The sequence below is a fragment of the Centrocercus urophasianus genome, unplaced genomic scaffold (assembly GCF_019232065.1).
Source record: "Centrocercus urophasianus isolate 14NV4802_14NV808 unplaced genomic scaffold, USGS_Curo_1.0 seq_27, whole genome shotgun sequence".
Classification (NCBI taxonomy): Eukaryota; Metazoa; Chordata; class Aves; order Galliformes; family Phasianidae; genus Centrocercus; species Centrocercus urophasianus.
In genome coordinates, this window is record NW_024884833.1 from 14,127,040 (window position 1) to 14,140,079 (window position 13,040).

General features: G+C 41.5%; 1 protein-coding gene across 5 annotated transcripts in view; it reads left to right on the plus strand.

Annotated features, from left to right (window-relative positions):
• ERCC6L2 (ERCC excision repair 6 like 2) overlaps positions 1–13,040 on the plus strand; it is a 51,044-nt gene that overhangs the window by 9,266 nt on the left and 28,738 nt on the right. For 4 of the 5 annotated variants that reach the window (XM_042826802.1, XM_042826804.1, XM_042826807.1 and 1 more), the window contains exons 6-11: positions 131–338; positions 1,748–1,888; positions 3,368–3,481; positions 4,495–4,614; positions 11,023–11,094; positions 12,167–12,312. In XM_042826802.1, coding sequence (XP_042682736.1) covers positions 131–338; positions 1,748–1,888; positions 3,368–3,481; positions 4,495–4,614; positions 11,023–11,094; positions 12,167–12,312 — 801 coding nt within the window. Of the gene's footprint in view, positions 1–130; positions 339–1,747; positions 1,889–3,367; positions 3,482–4,494; positions 4,615–11,022; positions 11,095–12,154; positions 12,313–13,040 lie in introns of those variants that run through there. The other variant, XM_042826805.1, reaches the window with a different exon arrangement.

The window sequence follows — 13,040 nt, forward strand, 5'->3', positions numbered from 1 at the left end:
TGGTTTTTATTTTTATTTTTATTTTTATTGTGGTTTTTATTTTTATTTTTATTTTTATTTTTATTTTTATTTTTATTGTGGTTTTTTGGTGTTTTTTTGTTTGTTTGCTGATTTTGTTTCCTTTTTATAGGGCCCTACCAGGACTTTTGGGTAGTAGAATGCATTTCAAGAGGAAATTTTCTGATCCAGTGGAGCGTGGCCAGAGGCACACTGCAACTAAAAGAGAGCTAGCAACGGGTCGTAAGGCGATGGTGAAGCTGGCAAGAAAAATGTCTGGCTGGTTTCTGAGACGTACAAAAGTGCTTATCAGTGATCAGTTGCCAAAAAAAGAAGACAGAGTAAGAGCGCCTTTGTATTTTGAATATATTATATCTTTTTTTGTTGATTTTGTTGTTTTTTCTCTTTCATCATACCTCTGCTAGTTTATGATTTTTTCTTGGACTTACAAAATTAAGAAGAAACTAGAGCCTTAAAAAGAATGCACGTAAGATTGTGTGCTCTGTTGGTTTAGTTACTATGATTGCTTACTGAAATAGTTATCTAAGCATGAAAATGCTCAGCTAAACTTTTGGCTAGTGATTTACACATTTCATGTGCCCTTTGCCACATGTATCTATGCAAATTCAGTGTATGTAAATCTCTTGAAATTTGATGTAGGATTTTTGAATTTGCAGCTTGATACTTTGTACATAGAACAGTTTGCTTTTAATCTTTTTTTTAACTCTCATTTTCAATCAGTAAGTAGAGGGAAACTCGCCAGGTTAAAGATAATTATCTTAGTCTGTAATCTTTTTCATCTGGTGCTATTGTAAACATCACATAAATCAATAATTCTTTATGGCTAATATTGATTTCTCTTATTAGACATGTTTCCTTCTAAGTAGATGAACACATTAATTTTCAGATGTTTGTATTCAAAATTCTGTGTTCTTCATCCTAAGATTATTATAATGTCATCCAAGCTGTCTTGTAAAGGTAATATTAACACAAACATTAGTCAGTTGTCTTTGTAAATCTAGCAGGTTTTATTTCCATTCTCTTGTTAGTCTGAGTATATGTTCAAGTTACTGCTATATTATTATAGCTCAGCATGGTGCTGTAGCAATGTGGGTGGCCTATGTCAGGGAATGATATTCAGATATCTGTCTCCTGCTGGTTAAGACTAAAGATGTCATGGAGATGCCACCCATGGTCTCTTAGAGGAGGGATAAGTGTTTTAGCCATTGCTGTGTATAGAGCACTGCATTCTCAGTGCTTCTTCTGTTTGTCCTGCCTGTGGTACTGCCCTGCAAATAGCTGGAGCCTAAGAAGAGAAAAAGGGCAAATTAAGCAACTGGCAAAATGAGGGAATCCTGTGTTATAATTATGCATTTATGTCTGTCACTCTTCCTTCGTTCTCTTAGTCTTCCACGAAAACCCAACTGAGAGGTTTGTAGAAACCTAAAAGCAGGTTATTATAACTTGATATTGATTCTCTTTCTAAAATTTTGGGAAGGGATAAAATAAGTTTACATTCATTTTGTATATAATTTCCAAATACTTTTGTCAGCGTACAGGTGGTTTTGTTTTTGTTTTTAATATGATTAGTATAACTTTCTATCAATGTTTGTGCAAATATATTATTATTTTCTACCTTATGTGCAGTGCTCCATGCTTTGTTGATTTTGTTTTGTTTTGGTGCAGTGCTCTGTGTTTCTAATTTTATGCTGCATGTAACTGCATTTTTTTTGGACTTTTATTTTTACAGATGGTGTACTGTTCCCTGACAGAATTCCAGAAAGCAGTATACCAGGCTGTGCTGAAGACAGAGGATGTAAACCTAGTATTAAGAGCAGGAGAGCCCTGCAGCTGCAACAGCGGCCGTATAAGGAAGAATTGTTGTTACAAAGTAAGAACTTAATTGTCTGAAGTTTATAATGTAGACTTTTTGGTTTGAGCAGAGGGTAGGTATTTCTCAATATGCTCTTGCCCATGAGGAGCTGCTTGAAGTGACTGCCTGGTCTTAAGTCATCTGTTTGTGAAATCTTGACTAAAAGCATTGTGTCATGCTGAAGTCAGGCACTTCAGGACTACAGCATAACTGCTTGGCATGCCCTAAACAAAAAGTCATTATTAATACAGTGTATTTGGAATGTGTTGTATTAAATACACCTGGTGTTGGAAAGGGTATTACATTGGGACATTTTATACTTGTCAGGTATGCGGTTACTGTGCACCATAGATGGTCAGTACAGTAGCTGCAAATAAGAGACGACCTGTACCCAGCAGATTGTCTGAGATATAGTTGTTTTGTAATTACAGTTGGATTGTGTCTTCACTCCTAAAAACATGCTTTGATTTACTTTGAAAGGAGAGCTGTAAAAGCAACTATTTTATAATGCAAGTAGAACGTTATTCGTTAGGAACAGCTCTGCAGATTTCTTCCTTCTTTGGACTCCTTTAACGCTAATAGATTTAGCTTTGTTTTTGTTTCTCCATATCTCTTAGTAGACTCAGAATGCCTTTTAAATATTTTCTTTCTTTTACTTCTAAACTGTTTAGGTTGTTGCATACTGTTTTTTTTTTCTTTCTTGTTTCTGAAGTAATGTAGTGTATTTAGTCTTATGCATCTTTATTTGAAAACAATCTATCGTCCTGTTGAAATATGCTATGAAAACTAGCATTAGCTCTTTGCAAGCTCTAGTTATCATTGTTTTGTAGAAAGAAGGTGCTGTTGAGTTTTGTTCACTCTATGCAGACCAGTGGATACCTGTGTTGCTCTTATGGACAGTCTTACTCCAAAGTTAAACATGAAATTTAACTTGAGAAGGGAAAGGAAACCAGTATTGATAAATCAATCAACTACAACCAGAAAAATAGCTGTTGCTGCTATTCAACTATTCAGTGTTTAAAGTTCTTTATGTTAAATGAGGTGTTTATGAGACTCCACAAATTTTTGAAGTAAATAAGCAGTTGTAGGTTAAGAAATCATTCAAACAGCACTAGTTCGCTTTCCATTTATTTAAATTGTAAAGTTGCTTTTCTTAACAAAGAATTCTCTTGATTATCGTAACAATTTCTGTATATGTCATACTGTCTGAAATGTTTATCAAGAATGTGGTTTGTTTTTTTGTTTGTTTGTTTGTTTTTGTTGTTTAAAAAGCTGCTTCGCTTCCTATTAATGGAGTCATAATGTTGAGAAGAAGAACGTGCCTCAGTTTGGCTAGAAATAAATCATTTGAAATCAATTTTTGTACTATTTGAATTCCTAATGCACTAAATCTTCTTGAAATAGTATTTTAGTGTATTTCTTATTTTTAGGAAAGTTTGTTTTTGAAAGTATTAGCAATACTTGTTGGTTTTGCTTGTTTTTTGTTTTGTTTTATAGATGAATTCCCACGGTGAAACAATTAAGTCATTGCAGTTCAGTTACTTGAAAATCCTACAGAAAGTTGCAAATCATGTTGCGTTGCTGCAGACAGACAACACTAGCAAGCAGCAGGTTAGTTTTGGAAGTACTTAAAAAGTGAACCTTTGGAAAATTAGATTAAAGCTCTTGAATAAAAATTGCTGTTGGCTTCTCTTTCAGCCTTAACTTACTGAAATTCAGATAATTTGGAAAATTCTTTTTTTGTTCAGTAAGTGAGAATGTAGCCCTTGTTAAATAGATATAAATATAATGCATCTCTAGTTCCAGTTGATGAATATCTGAAAATGGGGTTTGCCGTGACAATGGAGAGCTTTAGGAGAAAGTCATTTTTAGTGATTTTTTTAATAATCCCATTTTTAGTGCATTTCTGAGAAGTGAGAGGTAAGTTTTTGTGCAAATAAATAATAAACAATGAGAACATGTTTTGTTTGTTTTTTTTTCCTCTGGAATTCTATATTCAAAGCAGAGTTTCTCTAAATAATATGGGAAATGTTTTGGTAGAACAGGGAGAACGGTATTGATTTATCTTGTTTTCCTGGCAAATAACCATTACAAGAACTTTGCTTTTTAGGAAGCTTTACTGCTAGGACTCCAGGGTCATAAACTGTAAATACCCAAGTGTTTTCACTGTTTTTTTTTTTTGTTTTTTTTTTTTTTTCCTGTATTGTATGTGTAGTTTTTACTGTAAAAAATATTTCAGAGTGATTCCTGGGTAACAGATGAGGTATTTTCTGCTCTTCCGGAAAAGGAGACTTAAAGTGTGTGGTTGCATCGTAGTTCTAGCAGTTCTAGCAGTAAAGTTTTATTTGACTTTTGAGTAGTTTAAATCCATTTCTCGTATTGTTTTTTGTCATATCAATTGAACTGTAGAAAAAAGATTCCCAGAAATGCAGTTATGCTACGGGGTCAAGAGAGATGCTGATACACAACTGCTGGGCTATGAAATGTATGAAATTTGAGTTATTCCAGCAGATTACTTCTTTCAGTTTTATGTTTTACTATTTCAGTTTCTAACTTTCAGTTTCAGTTTTACTATTACCCAGTGTAATTCTGATTTTTAATGCCTTTTGAAAACTTTCTTTCAGGAAACACATATCAAACGAGTTTGCAATGAGGTGTTTTCCAGTTTTCCAGATTTTATGAAGTTAAGCAAAGACGCAGCCTTTGAAATAATTTCAGATCCAAAGTACAGTGGAAAAATGAAGGTAAATATATTCTTCAGAGACAGAAATAAATATTACTAATAGTAAAATGTGCTGTATTATATGGATGTAAGAAAATGCATGCCTACTAGGTGTTTTGTTTTAATAATTCTGTTTACAGTGGTAAGTAGCACTTCAGAGATAAGCTGTTCTTAATCAGAATGCCAACTTGCAAAGACTAGAAAAGAGAAATTCCCTTTTGTCCTATCACTATCTACCCAAGTAAAAAGTTGATTCCCTTCCTTTTTATAATCTCCTTTTCAATGATGGAAGACTGCAAGGAGGTCAACCCTGAGCCTTCTCCAGATTGAACAAGCCCTGTTCCCACAGCCTGCTGTTATAGAAAGGTGCTCCAGTCCTTCGATCATCTTTGTGGTCCTCCTCTGGACCCACTCCAACAACTCCACTGACTTCATGTCCTGGGAGCCCCAGGCCTGGATACCATTCTCCAGATGTGGCCTTTCAGAGACAGAATAGAGAGGGGGCAACCACTTCCCTGTCACTACTGGTCACCCCTCTTCTGATGCAACTCAGGATACTGTTGACTGCAGATGCATGCTGCTGGCTCATATCTACCTTTTCGTTCACTGGGGCCCTCACATCCTTCTTCCACAGGGCTCCTCTCAAGGAGTTCTCCCAGTCTGTACACTTGTCTGGGATTACTCCAACCCAAGTGCAAAATCACACACTTTACTATGTTGAATGTCATTAGGTTGATGCAGGCCCACTTTTTGACCCAGGTCCCTCTGCGTGGCTCTCTTCTAGCATGTCAGCTGCACCGCTCGGCTTAGTGTCATTAGCAGACTTGCTGAGGGTGCGCTCAAGCCCATCATCAATGTCACTGATAAAGATGTTGAAGAACACCAGTCCCAAGACAGATCCCTGGGGGGAAACTGCTTGTCACCAGCCCTCACCTAGACATGGTGCCATTCACCACAACCCTCTGTCTGTGGCCTTCCAACCAATTCCTTATTCACCAAATAGTCTACCCCTCAAGTCTATATCTCTCCAATTTAGAGATAAGGATGTGGTGGAGGACCATGTCAAAGGCCTTGCACAAGTCCAGATAGATGACATTGGTCACCTTCCCTCTGTCCACCAGTGTCGTCGTTCCATCATAGGCCACAAGACTGGTCAAGCATGAGGTTCCCTTGCTAAAGCCATCCTGGCTTCCTCAGATCTGCTGCTCATCCCTTAGATGTCTTAATGTATCTTCTAGGATGATCTGTTCCATGACTTCCCAGACACAGAGGTGAGGCTCACTGGCCTGTAGTTCCGCAGGTCCTCCGTCCTCCCTTTCTTGTACACGAGAGTGATGTTTCATTTTTTCTGTTCCCCAGGGACTTCACCCAACAGCCATGACTTTTCAAATATGATGGAGAGCAGCTCAGCAGCCATATCAGCCAACTCCTTTACAGCCCTGGAATACATGTCATCCAGCCCCATAGACTTGTATGTATGTGGTCACTTGAGGCAGTCTTAGAATTGCTCTGCCCCCTTGCAGCGAGGGTAGGATTTGCTCCCCCAGTTCCCACCTAGAAACTAAGGGATGCAAATGTCAGGGATATGAGAAATACAAGAATCCTGGCTACCAGCGAAGAGCAAGGCGAAAAAAATCATTTAGTACCTCAGCCTTCTCCATATCTGTTGTAGCCGGTTCTCCTTTTTCAGTTACCAAAGGAGGTGTGCTCTTTTCGGCCTGCCTTTTCTGGCCAATGTACCTACACAATCCCTTCTTGTTTTTAACATTCCTCATCAAGTTTGGTTCCATCTGTGCCTTGGCTTTCCTAATTCCCTCTTTGCAAGTCCAGACAATGGCCCTGTATTGTCCCCAGGTGACATGCTCTTGTTTTCACAGCTGGTACAATCTGTACTTTTCCCTCAGTTTGACCATCAAGTCATTGCCAAGCTATGCCAGTTTCCTGCCTCCCATGCCCACTTTCTTATTCTGATGGATGAGGAGTAGCCAGCTTTCTTCCACGCTCTCCCAAAGTTCAGAATCCTGATCCCACTCTTTGCCAGCCCCACATTCCTCGAGATCACAAACTCAACCAGGGCATGGTTGTTGCAGCCTAGGCTGTCTCAAATGTTAATGCCATTAATGTTCTTTTCTGCATTGGTGAGCACTAGGTTCAGCAGCACTTCACCTCTTCTGTCTGGTACTCAAACCAGAAAGTTATTGTCCATAGACCCCAGGAGATCCCTAAACCTCTTGCAGCTTGCTGTTTGGTTTTCCCAGCAGATAACTGAGTGATTTAAATCAAGACAGGTGTCTGTAAACATGATGCCTCCTGCAACTGAAGGAAGAAGGTGCTGTCAGCAGGCTCCTCTTGATTTGGTCGCCTGTGGTAAACCTCTACCAACAGATGTGCTTTATTAGTCCTATCCCTAATTCTAAGCCACAGGCTTTCAACCTGCTTCTCACCATTTCTCAGAAGGAGCTCCTCACAGTCCATCCAGTCTTTAATGTAATGTTCAGGGCAACTCTGCCCCCCTTCCTGCCTAGCCAATCCTTCTGAAAATGCGATACCCCTCTGCAGTAGTATTCCAGTTACGGGAGTAGTCCTGCCACATTTGTGTTAGCAACTAGATCATAATTTTCCAAGTACATCACTCATTCCAGCTCCTGTTTCACATGGTGCATGCATTTATGTAAAGGCAATTCAGCTAGGCTTTTTGACACACCACTTTTCTAGAGGGGCCCTCCCTCAAACCTCCAGAAGAAATCTGAAGTTTTCCCCTACTAGTTCCCAGGGGGTCATGAGAAGGTTTCAGATGGGGCGTTGGTAACCTTACCTCATCTGAGCAGTTCCCAAAAGATTACTACAGGACAGTTCAGAGGTTTCTCCCCACCATTTCCTGGCATAACAGTAATCTCAGCTTTTCTTCATAAGAACAGTGCTCCAGTCCTTTGATCATCTTTCTGGTCTTCCCCTGGACCCACTCCAAAAGTTTCACATTTTTCTTTTTCTGGTAGCTCCAAACCTGAACACAGTACACCAGATGGAGCCTCACAAGAGTAGAGCAGAGTTGAATGATCACCTTTCTTGCCCTGCTGGCCACCCTTTTGATACAGCCTTTTACAGCCATTTTTAAAGCCTGCAGTAATTCTCATGACTATTGTATCTGATTATTTCACAGAATCACCCGGGTTGGAAGGGACCTCAAGGATCATGTAGTTCCAACCCCCCTGCTTAGCAGGGCCACCAAACATACACATTCAGATCAGGTTGCCCAGGACCCCGTCCAACCTGGCCTTAAACACATCCAAGGACGGGGCATCCACAACCTCCCTGGGCAGCCCGTTCCAGGGCCTAACCACTCTCCTTGTAAAGAACTTCCCCCTAACATCCAACCTAAATCTTCCCTCCTTCAACTTGGATCCATTTCCCCTAGTCCTGCTGTTGTCAGCCTTTTCGAAGAGTTTACTCCCCTCGTGGGTGTAGGTTCCCTTCAGGTATTGATAGGCTGCAATGAGGTCACCCCGCAGCCTTCTCTTCTCCAGGCTGAACAAGCCCAACTCCCTCAGCCTGTCCTCATAGGGGAGGTGCTCCAGCCCCCGATCATCTTAGTCGCCCTCCTCTGGACCCTTCAAAATCTCTATGTCTTTCTTGTACTGAGGGCTCCAAACCTGGACACAGTACTCCAGATGGGGCCTCACAAGAGCCGAGTAGAGAGGGACAATCACCTCCCTGTCCCTGCTGACCACCCCTCTCCTGATGGAGCCCAGGATCCCATTTGCCTTTCGAGCTGCCAGAGCGTACTGCTGGCTCATGTTCAGTCTCTCGTCCATCAGGACCCCCAGGTCCTTCTCTGCAGGGCTGCTCTCAAGGACCACTCCTCCCAGCCTGTACGGGTGCCTGGGGTTCTTCCGGCCCAAATGCAAAACCTTGCACTTTGCCGTGTTGAACCTCATTAGGTTCACCCGAGCCCAGCCCTTAGGTTCACCCGAGCCCAGCCCAAACAGCACAAAGCAGCTGCATCTTAGACTTTGCAAGCTCCGGGACATTTCCATCACATCATCCTCTCCTCCTAACAGCTGTGATAGTTTTAGCTCCTCACCAGCCATAGCAAAGCCTCCCAGGAGCACTTCATCCCTGGGGTCGCAGACCCACTTCTCGCAACACTCTCCGGGGACTTCGATCTTCCGCGGGAAGGGGCACTTGGGGCCGGGGAGCAGCAGGCCCAGGTTGCAGCGGGGCAGGCACCCGATCTGCCCGTCCCAGCAGGTGCACTGGTACTTGCAGCTGGGCTGGAACGTCTCCCCGTTGCGGTAAATCATCCCATCGAACACGCAGTTAAAGTTATTAAAGTTATTTCTGTAGTTTTGCTGAAATTGTGGGTAGGAGTGGCTCTGTATTTTTTCTAAGTGCAAAGGGTTTCTAAATGACGAAACACTTGAAATAGTTCTTTATAAAAACAGCATGTATAGTGTTTCCACAGGCGTAGAATGAGAATGGAAGAGGGGAGGGGTTTATGTCTCACCAATTATTTTAAGACAACTTCCATGAAGTTCTGACCTCAGATGTAGTACAGAAAACTTGGACCATCCTGTTTTCAGGGGAGCTGTGCTCATTTGTAAAATACAAATGCTCATAACCTGAACTGCACCTGAAGTGCTGTCCCTCTTTGCTCAGGAGACCATTCTCCTGTTGGCAGTCTCTGAGACCATAGGTACAAACATGGTCTCCACTTGACAGCGGGCTTGCCCCAAGAAAGCAGTGGTGACCCAGACAGAGAGCCTGCCCAGAAATATGGCTGTTCAGGCCTCTGGCTGCAGGGAGTGTCTGAACCTGCTGCTGCCAGGGGAGGGTGGCAGGAATTCCACCTGTATGAGCTGTGAGCAGGTGGAAGAGCTGCTTAGCCTGGTGGTGAACATCAGGGAGGAGGTGGAGAGAGGCTAATCATCTGGGAGTGTGAGCAGGAGACCGACTGGTAAAGTGACTCACTGGTGTGCTGAAGCGAAGGATGCAAGGGAGGTACTCCCTGAAAGTGGTGGACCCCCTGCCTAGTTACACTCAGGTTGACCTGACAGATTATGAGGGTTGGAAGAAATGTCCCTTCTGAGCGCCATGGATGCACTCCCAGCCTGCCTACCCGGCTTCCCCAAGTTCCCCTAAGAAATAAGTTTGGGGAGCTGGAAATTGAAGGGGAGGTGAGGGAGAATCTGTCTAAGAGGGGACCTAGAGCAAGGTGATCATCCCCATACCTTGAGACTGCTTCTGCCAGGAAAGACAGGAGGGTAACTGTGGTAGATGATTGCCTTCTCAGGGGAGCAGAGGGCTACATTTGCAGTCCTGACCCAACCTGTAGGAAGGCGTGCTGCCTCCCTGGGGCCTGGGTCAGCAATATCACCAAAAAACAGCTGGGTCTCATAACTACCCATTCAGGCAGGCACTGATGAAGTCACTCAGGGAAGCCTGTGAACTATCAAGTGGTTTCAGGGGTTTAGGGGTTTGAGGAGGAGTGGGAGTGCGAGTGGTATTTTTATATCTCCCGTTTGGGAGTGGTGAGGGATACAGAGTGGGCTGGGAAAACACAGGCTTGATTAAGTGGCTGAAAGGCTGGTGCCACCACAGAAACTTTGGGTTCTTTGACCATGGAGCAGTTTACTCAGCTCTTGTGAGGCCTCATCTGGAGTACTGTGTCCAGGCCCGGGGTCCCCAGCACAAGAAAGACAGAGCTCTTGGAATGGGTCCAGAGGAAGGCCACTGAGATGATCAGAGAGTTGGAGCACCTCTCCTGTGAAGAAAGGTTGAAGGAACTGGGCTTGTTTAGCTTGGAGAAGAGAAGGTTCCAGGGAGACCTCACTGTGGCTTCTGGTACTTGAAGGGAACACATAAACAGGAGGGAGTACAACTGTTTATGAGGGTGGATAATGAAAGGACAAGGGGAAATGGTTTTAAACTATTACAGGGGAGGTTTAGGAGGTTTGGATATTAGGAGGAAGTTTTTCACACAGAGGGGTGGTGTCGTGCTGGAACAGTGTAGATGTTGTGGTTGCCCCATCCCTGGAGGCATTCACGGCCAGGCTGGATGTGGGTTTGGGCAGCCTGGTAAGTGTTCCTTCCAGCCTCTACTATTCTGTGGTTCTCTAATTCTGGTGTACCTTGACATAAACAGCATTTTGTTGCAGTCTGTCCACTGATAGAAACAGTTTGTGAGTTTATTTGTTAGGGACTACTTCGTTGCAGTGGGATTTCAGTGGAGACTACTGGAAAATGAATACATGGATCAACTCTGTTACCTTAAATATTTGTTAATTTAAAAGAATCATTATGTTATACCTCTGTTTGGCTTTGCAAATAGTTAGCTAATGTGCCTTGTTTAAATGTTGTAGAAATGAGTGACTGTGCATGAAATGACCTGTAGATGAAATGTCTTCGTTTGCGTTGTGTGGTTCATTTACAGGTCCTTCAGCAACTTCTGAATCACTTCTGGAAGAAAAAAGATAAAGTTCTTCTCTTCTCCTTTTCCACGAAGGTGAGCTCCTTACGGCTTTTCTCAGTTGACCACAGCAGTAAGTTCTGAAGTATAAAGCACTAAGGACATAAACAGCTGTCAGTCATGTTTCCCTTCTGTGGTATAGGAAATGATGGTGGGAGGAAAAGTGTGCATTACTCCAGAAGCATGCTGAAACATTATGTTATCTCATGATGAAAATAGTAGTAGTAGAACAGATGTAATGCTCTGCTTCCCTCTGTAGAGCTTTTTATAGTTGTTTTAGTACTTAGATATATATGGCTCATACCAAATTCACTTGATGCGTTTTCATTTAGAGCAGTGTCACTGCAGATTATGACAGAAGTATACAACTGTTACATTAGCACTGCAAAGCATAACATTTCCTTAAATCTCAGCCTTGAGACTAAACTGCTAAATCAGTTTGTTCAAGCTTTAATGCTGTTTAATAGGAGCTGGACTAAGACGCTCTGAGATTTTCTTTTTCTGGAATAGTGTGTTTCCTGAAGTGAAACAGCCTGTAACATAGATTTCTTTAGCTAAATGATAGTATTGTTTAAAAAATTATTAGAATACTGTGAATGATAATTCTGAATCATTTTGTGGCTTGAAGGAAGATTGCAGTATTTAGATGATTTAAACTGTAGTTCAGTGTTCAAGACTAGTCTGACTGCTGGTTACTTGTTTCTTTTACTCCATCCTTATGAGCTCTTGCTTTGCATACCAGTCGGTTTCTGTGTGTTGGCTCTGCTGCTTGTTTACTATACTTAAGTCAGTTTAACTTGTTAATATGGTAGGAAACCGTTCTAAGTTGCTACCAACTTATTTAGGTTAACTGATTCAGCATCACTTAGAGGTAGGGTGAGCAGTCAGGGCTAGAGAATGAGACCGTGGCAGACCCGTGTTAATCACCTTATAGTGCTATGAAATCACAACAATAGAGAGTCAAGGATGTTGATTCTGAGATGGAGAAGATTTGCTCTTACTTGTAGTTCTTTATTTATTAGAAAATACATTTAAGAAACGTGCCCCAAATTATTACATTTAATTGAAAAGAAACCAATAAGTACTTGATTTCTTTTTTTCCACCCAGTTGCTGGATGTGCTGGAGAAATACTGTATGGCGTCTGGGCTAGATTTCCGAAGACTTGATGGAAATACAAAATCAGAAGATAGGATCAGAATTGTAAGAGAATTCAACAGAGTTCAAGAAATTAACATATGTCTTGTATCTACAATGTAAGAAAACTTAACATGGATTCTTTGTATTTCCCTCTGCCTTTTTGTTACGTAGAAGTTTGGATGCTCTTCATTTTACTTCATGATCCAGTGGGGGATTACTTTTTTGAGAGGGTGAATTGTTTTCTTATCTGCAGGCAAACATGAACCCACTACTGTGAACTGAGGCATTTCAAATTTCTAGAGACTTCTACCCTTCCTGTCTCCTCTGCTGGTTAAGATCTGAAACAAGCATATTGTCCAAATCACAGTTCCAAATTTCCATTGCTGAGGGAGTTAGAAAACACTCAAATCATGTTCCACCAAAGACTTACTTTACTGTAGACAGTCTCACTTTATTGTACCGTACTTGTAGAATGAGCGAGTATAAATGTGTGGTGGCTTCAAACTGAAAGCTAGCTAAACTCCACTACGGCACTTTCTCACTCCTCCCCCTTCACAAGAATAGGGAGAAGATAACACAGGCAAAAAAAAAATAAATAAAAAAATCACAAGTTGAGATAAAGGTAGTTTAATTACATGAAAAAAAAAAAAGCCAACAAAAAGAAACCAAACAACTGTTTGAGGTGAGGATAGTTTAATTAAAGAAGAAGAAGGGAGGAGAAAAAAAAAAAAAAGCAAATGCTGTGTGGAAGCAAATGGAGAAAACAATTATTCTCTACTTTCTATCAGCAAGTGTTGCATGGTTGCATCTTGGGAATTAGATTGTGAATCCCATAGCAGTTGCT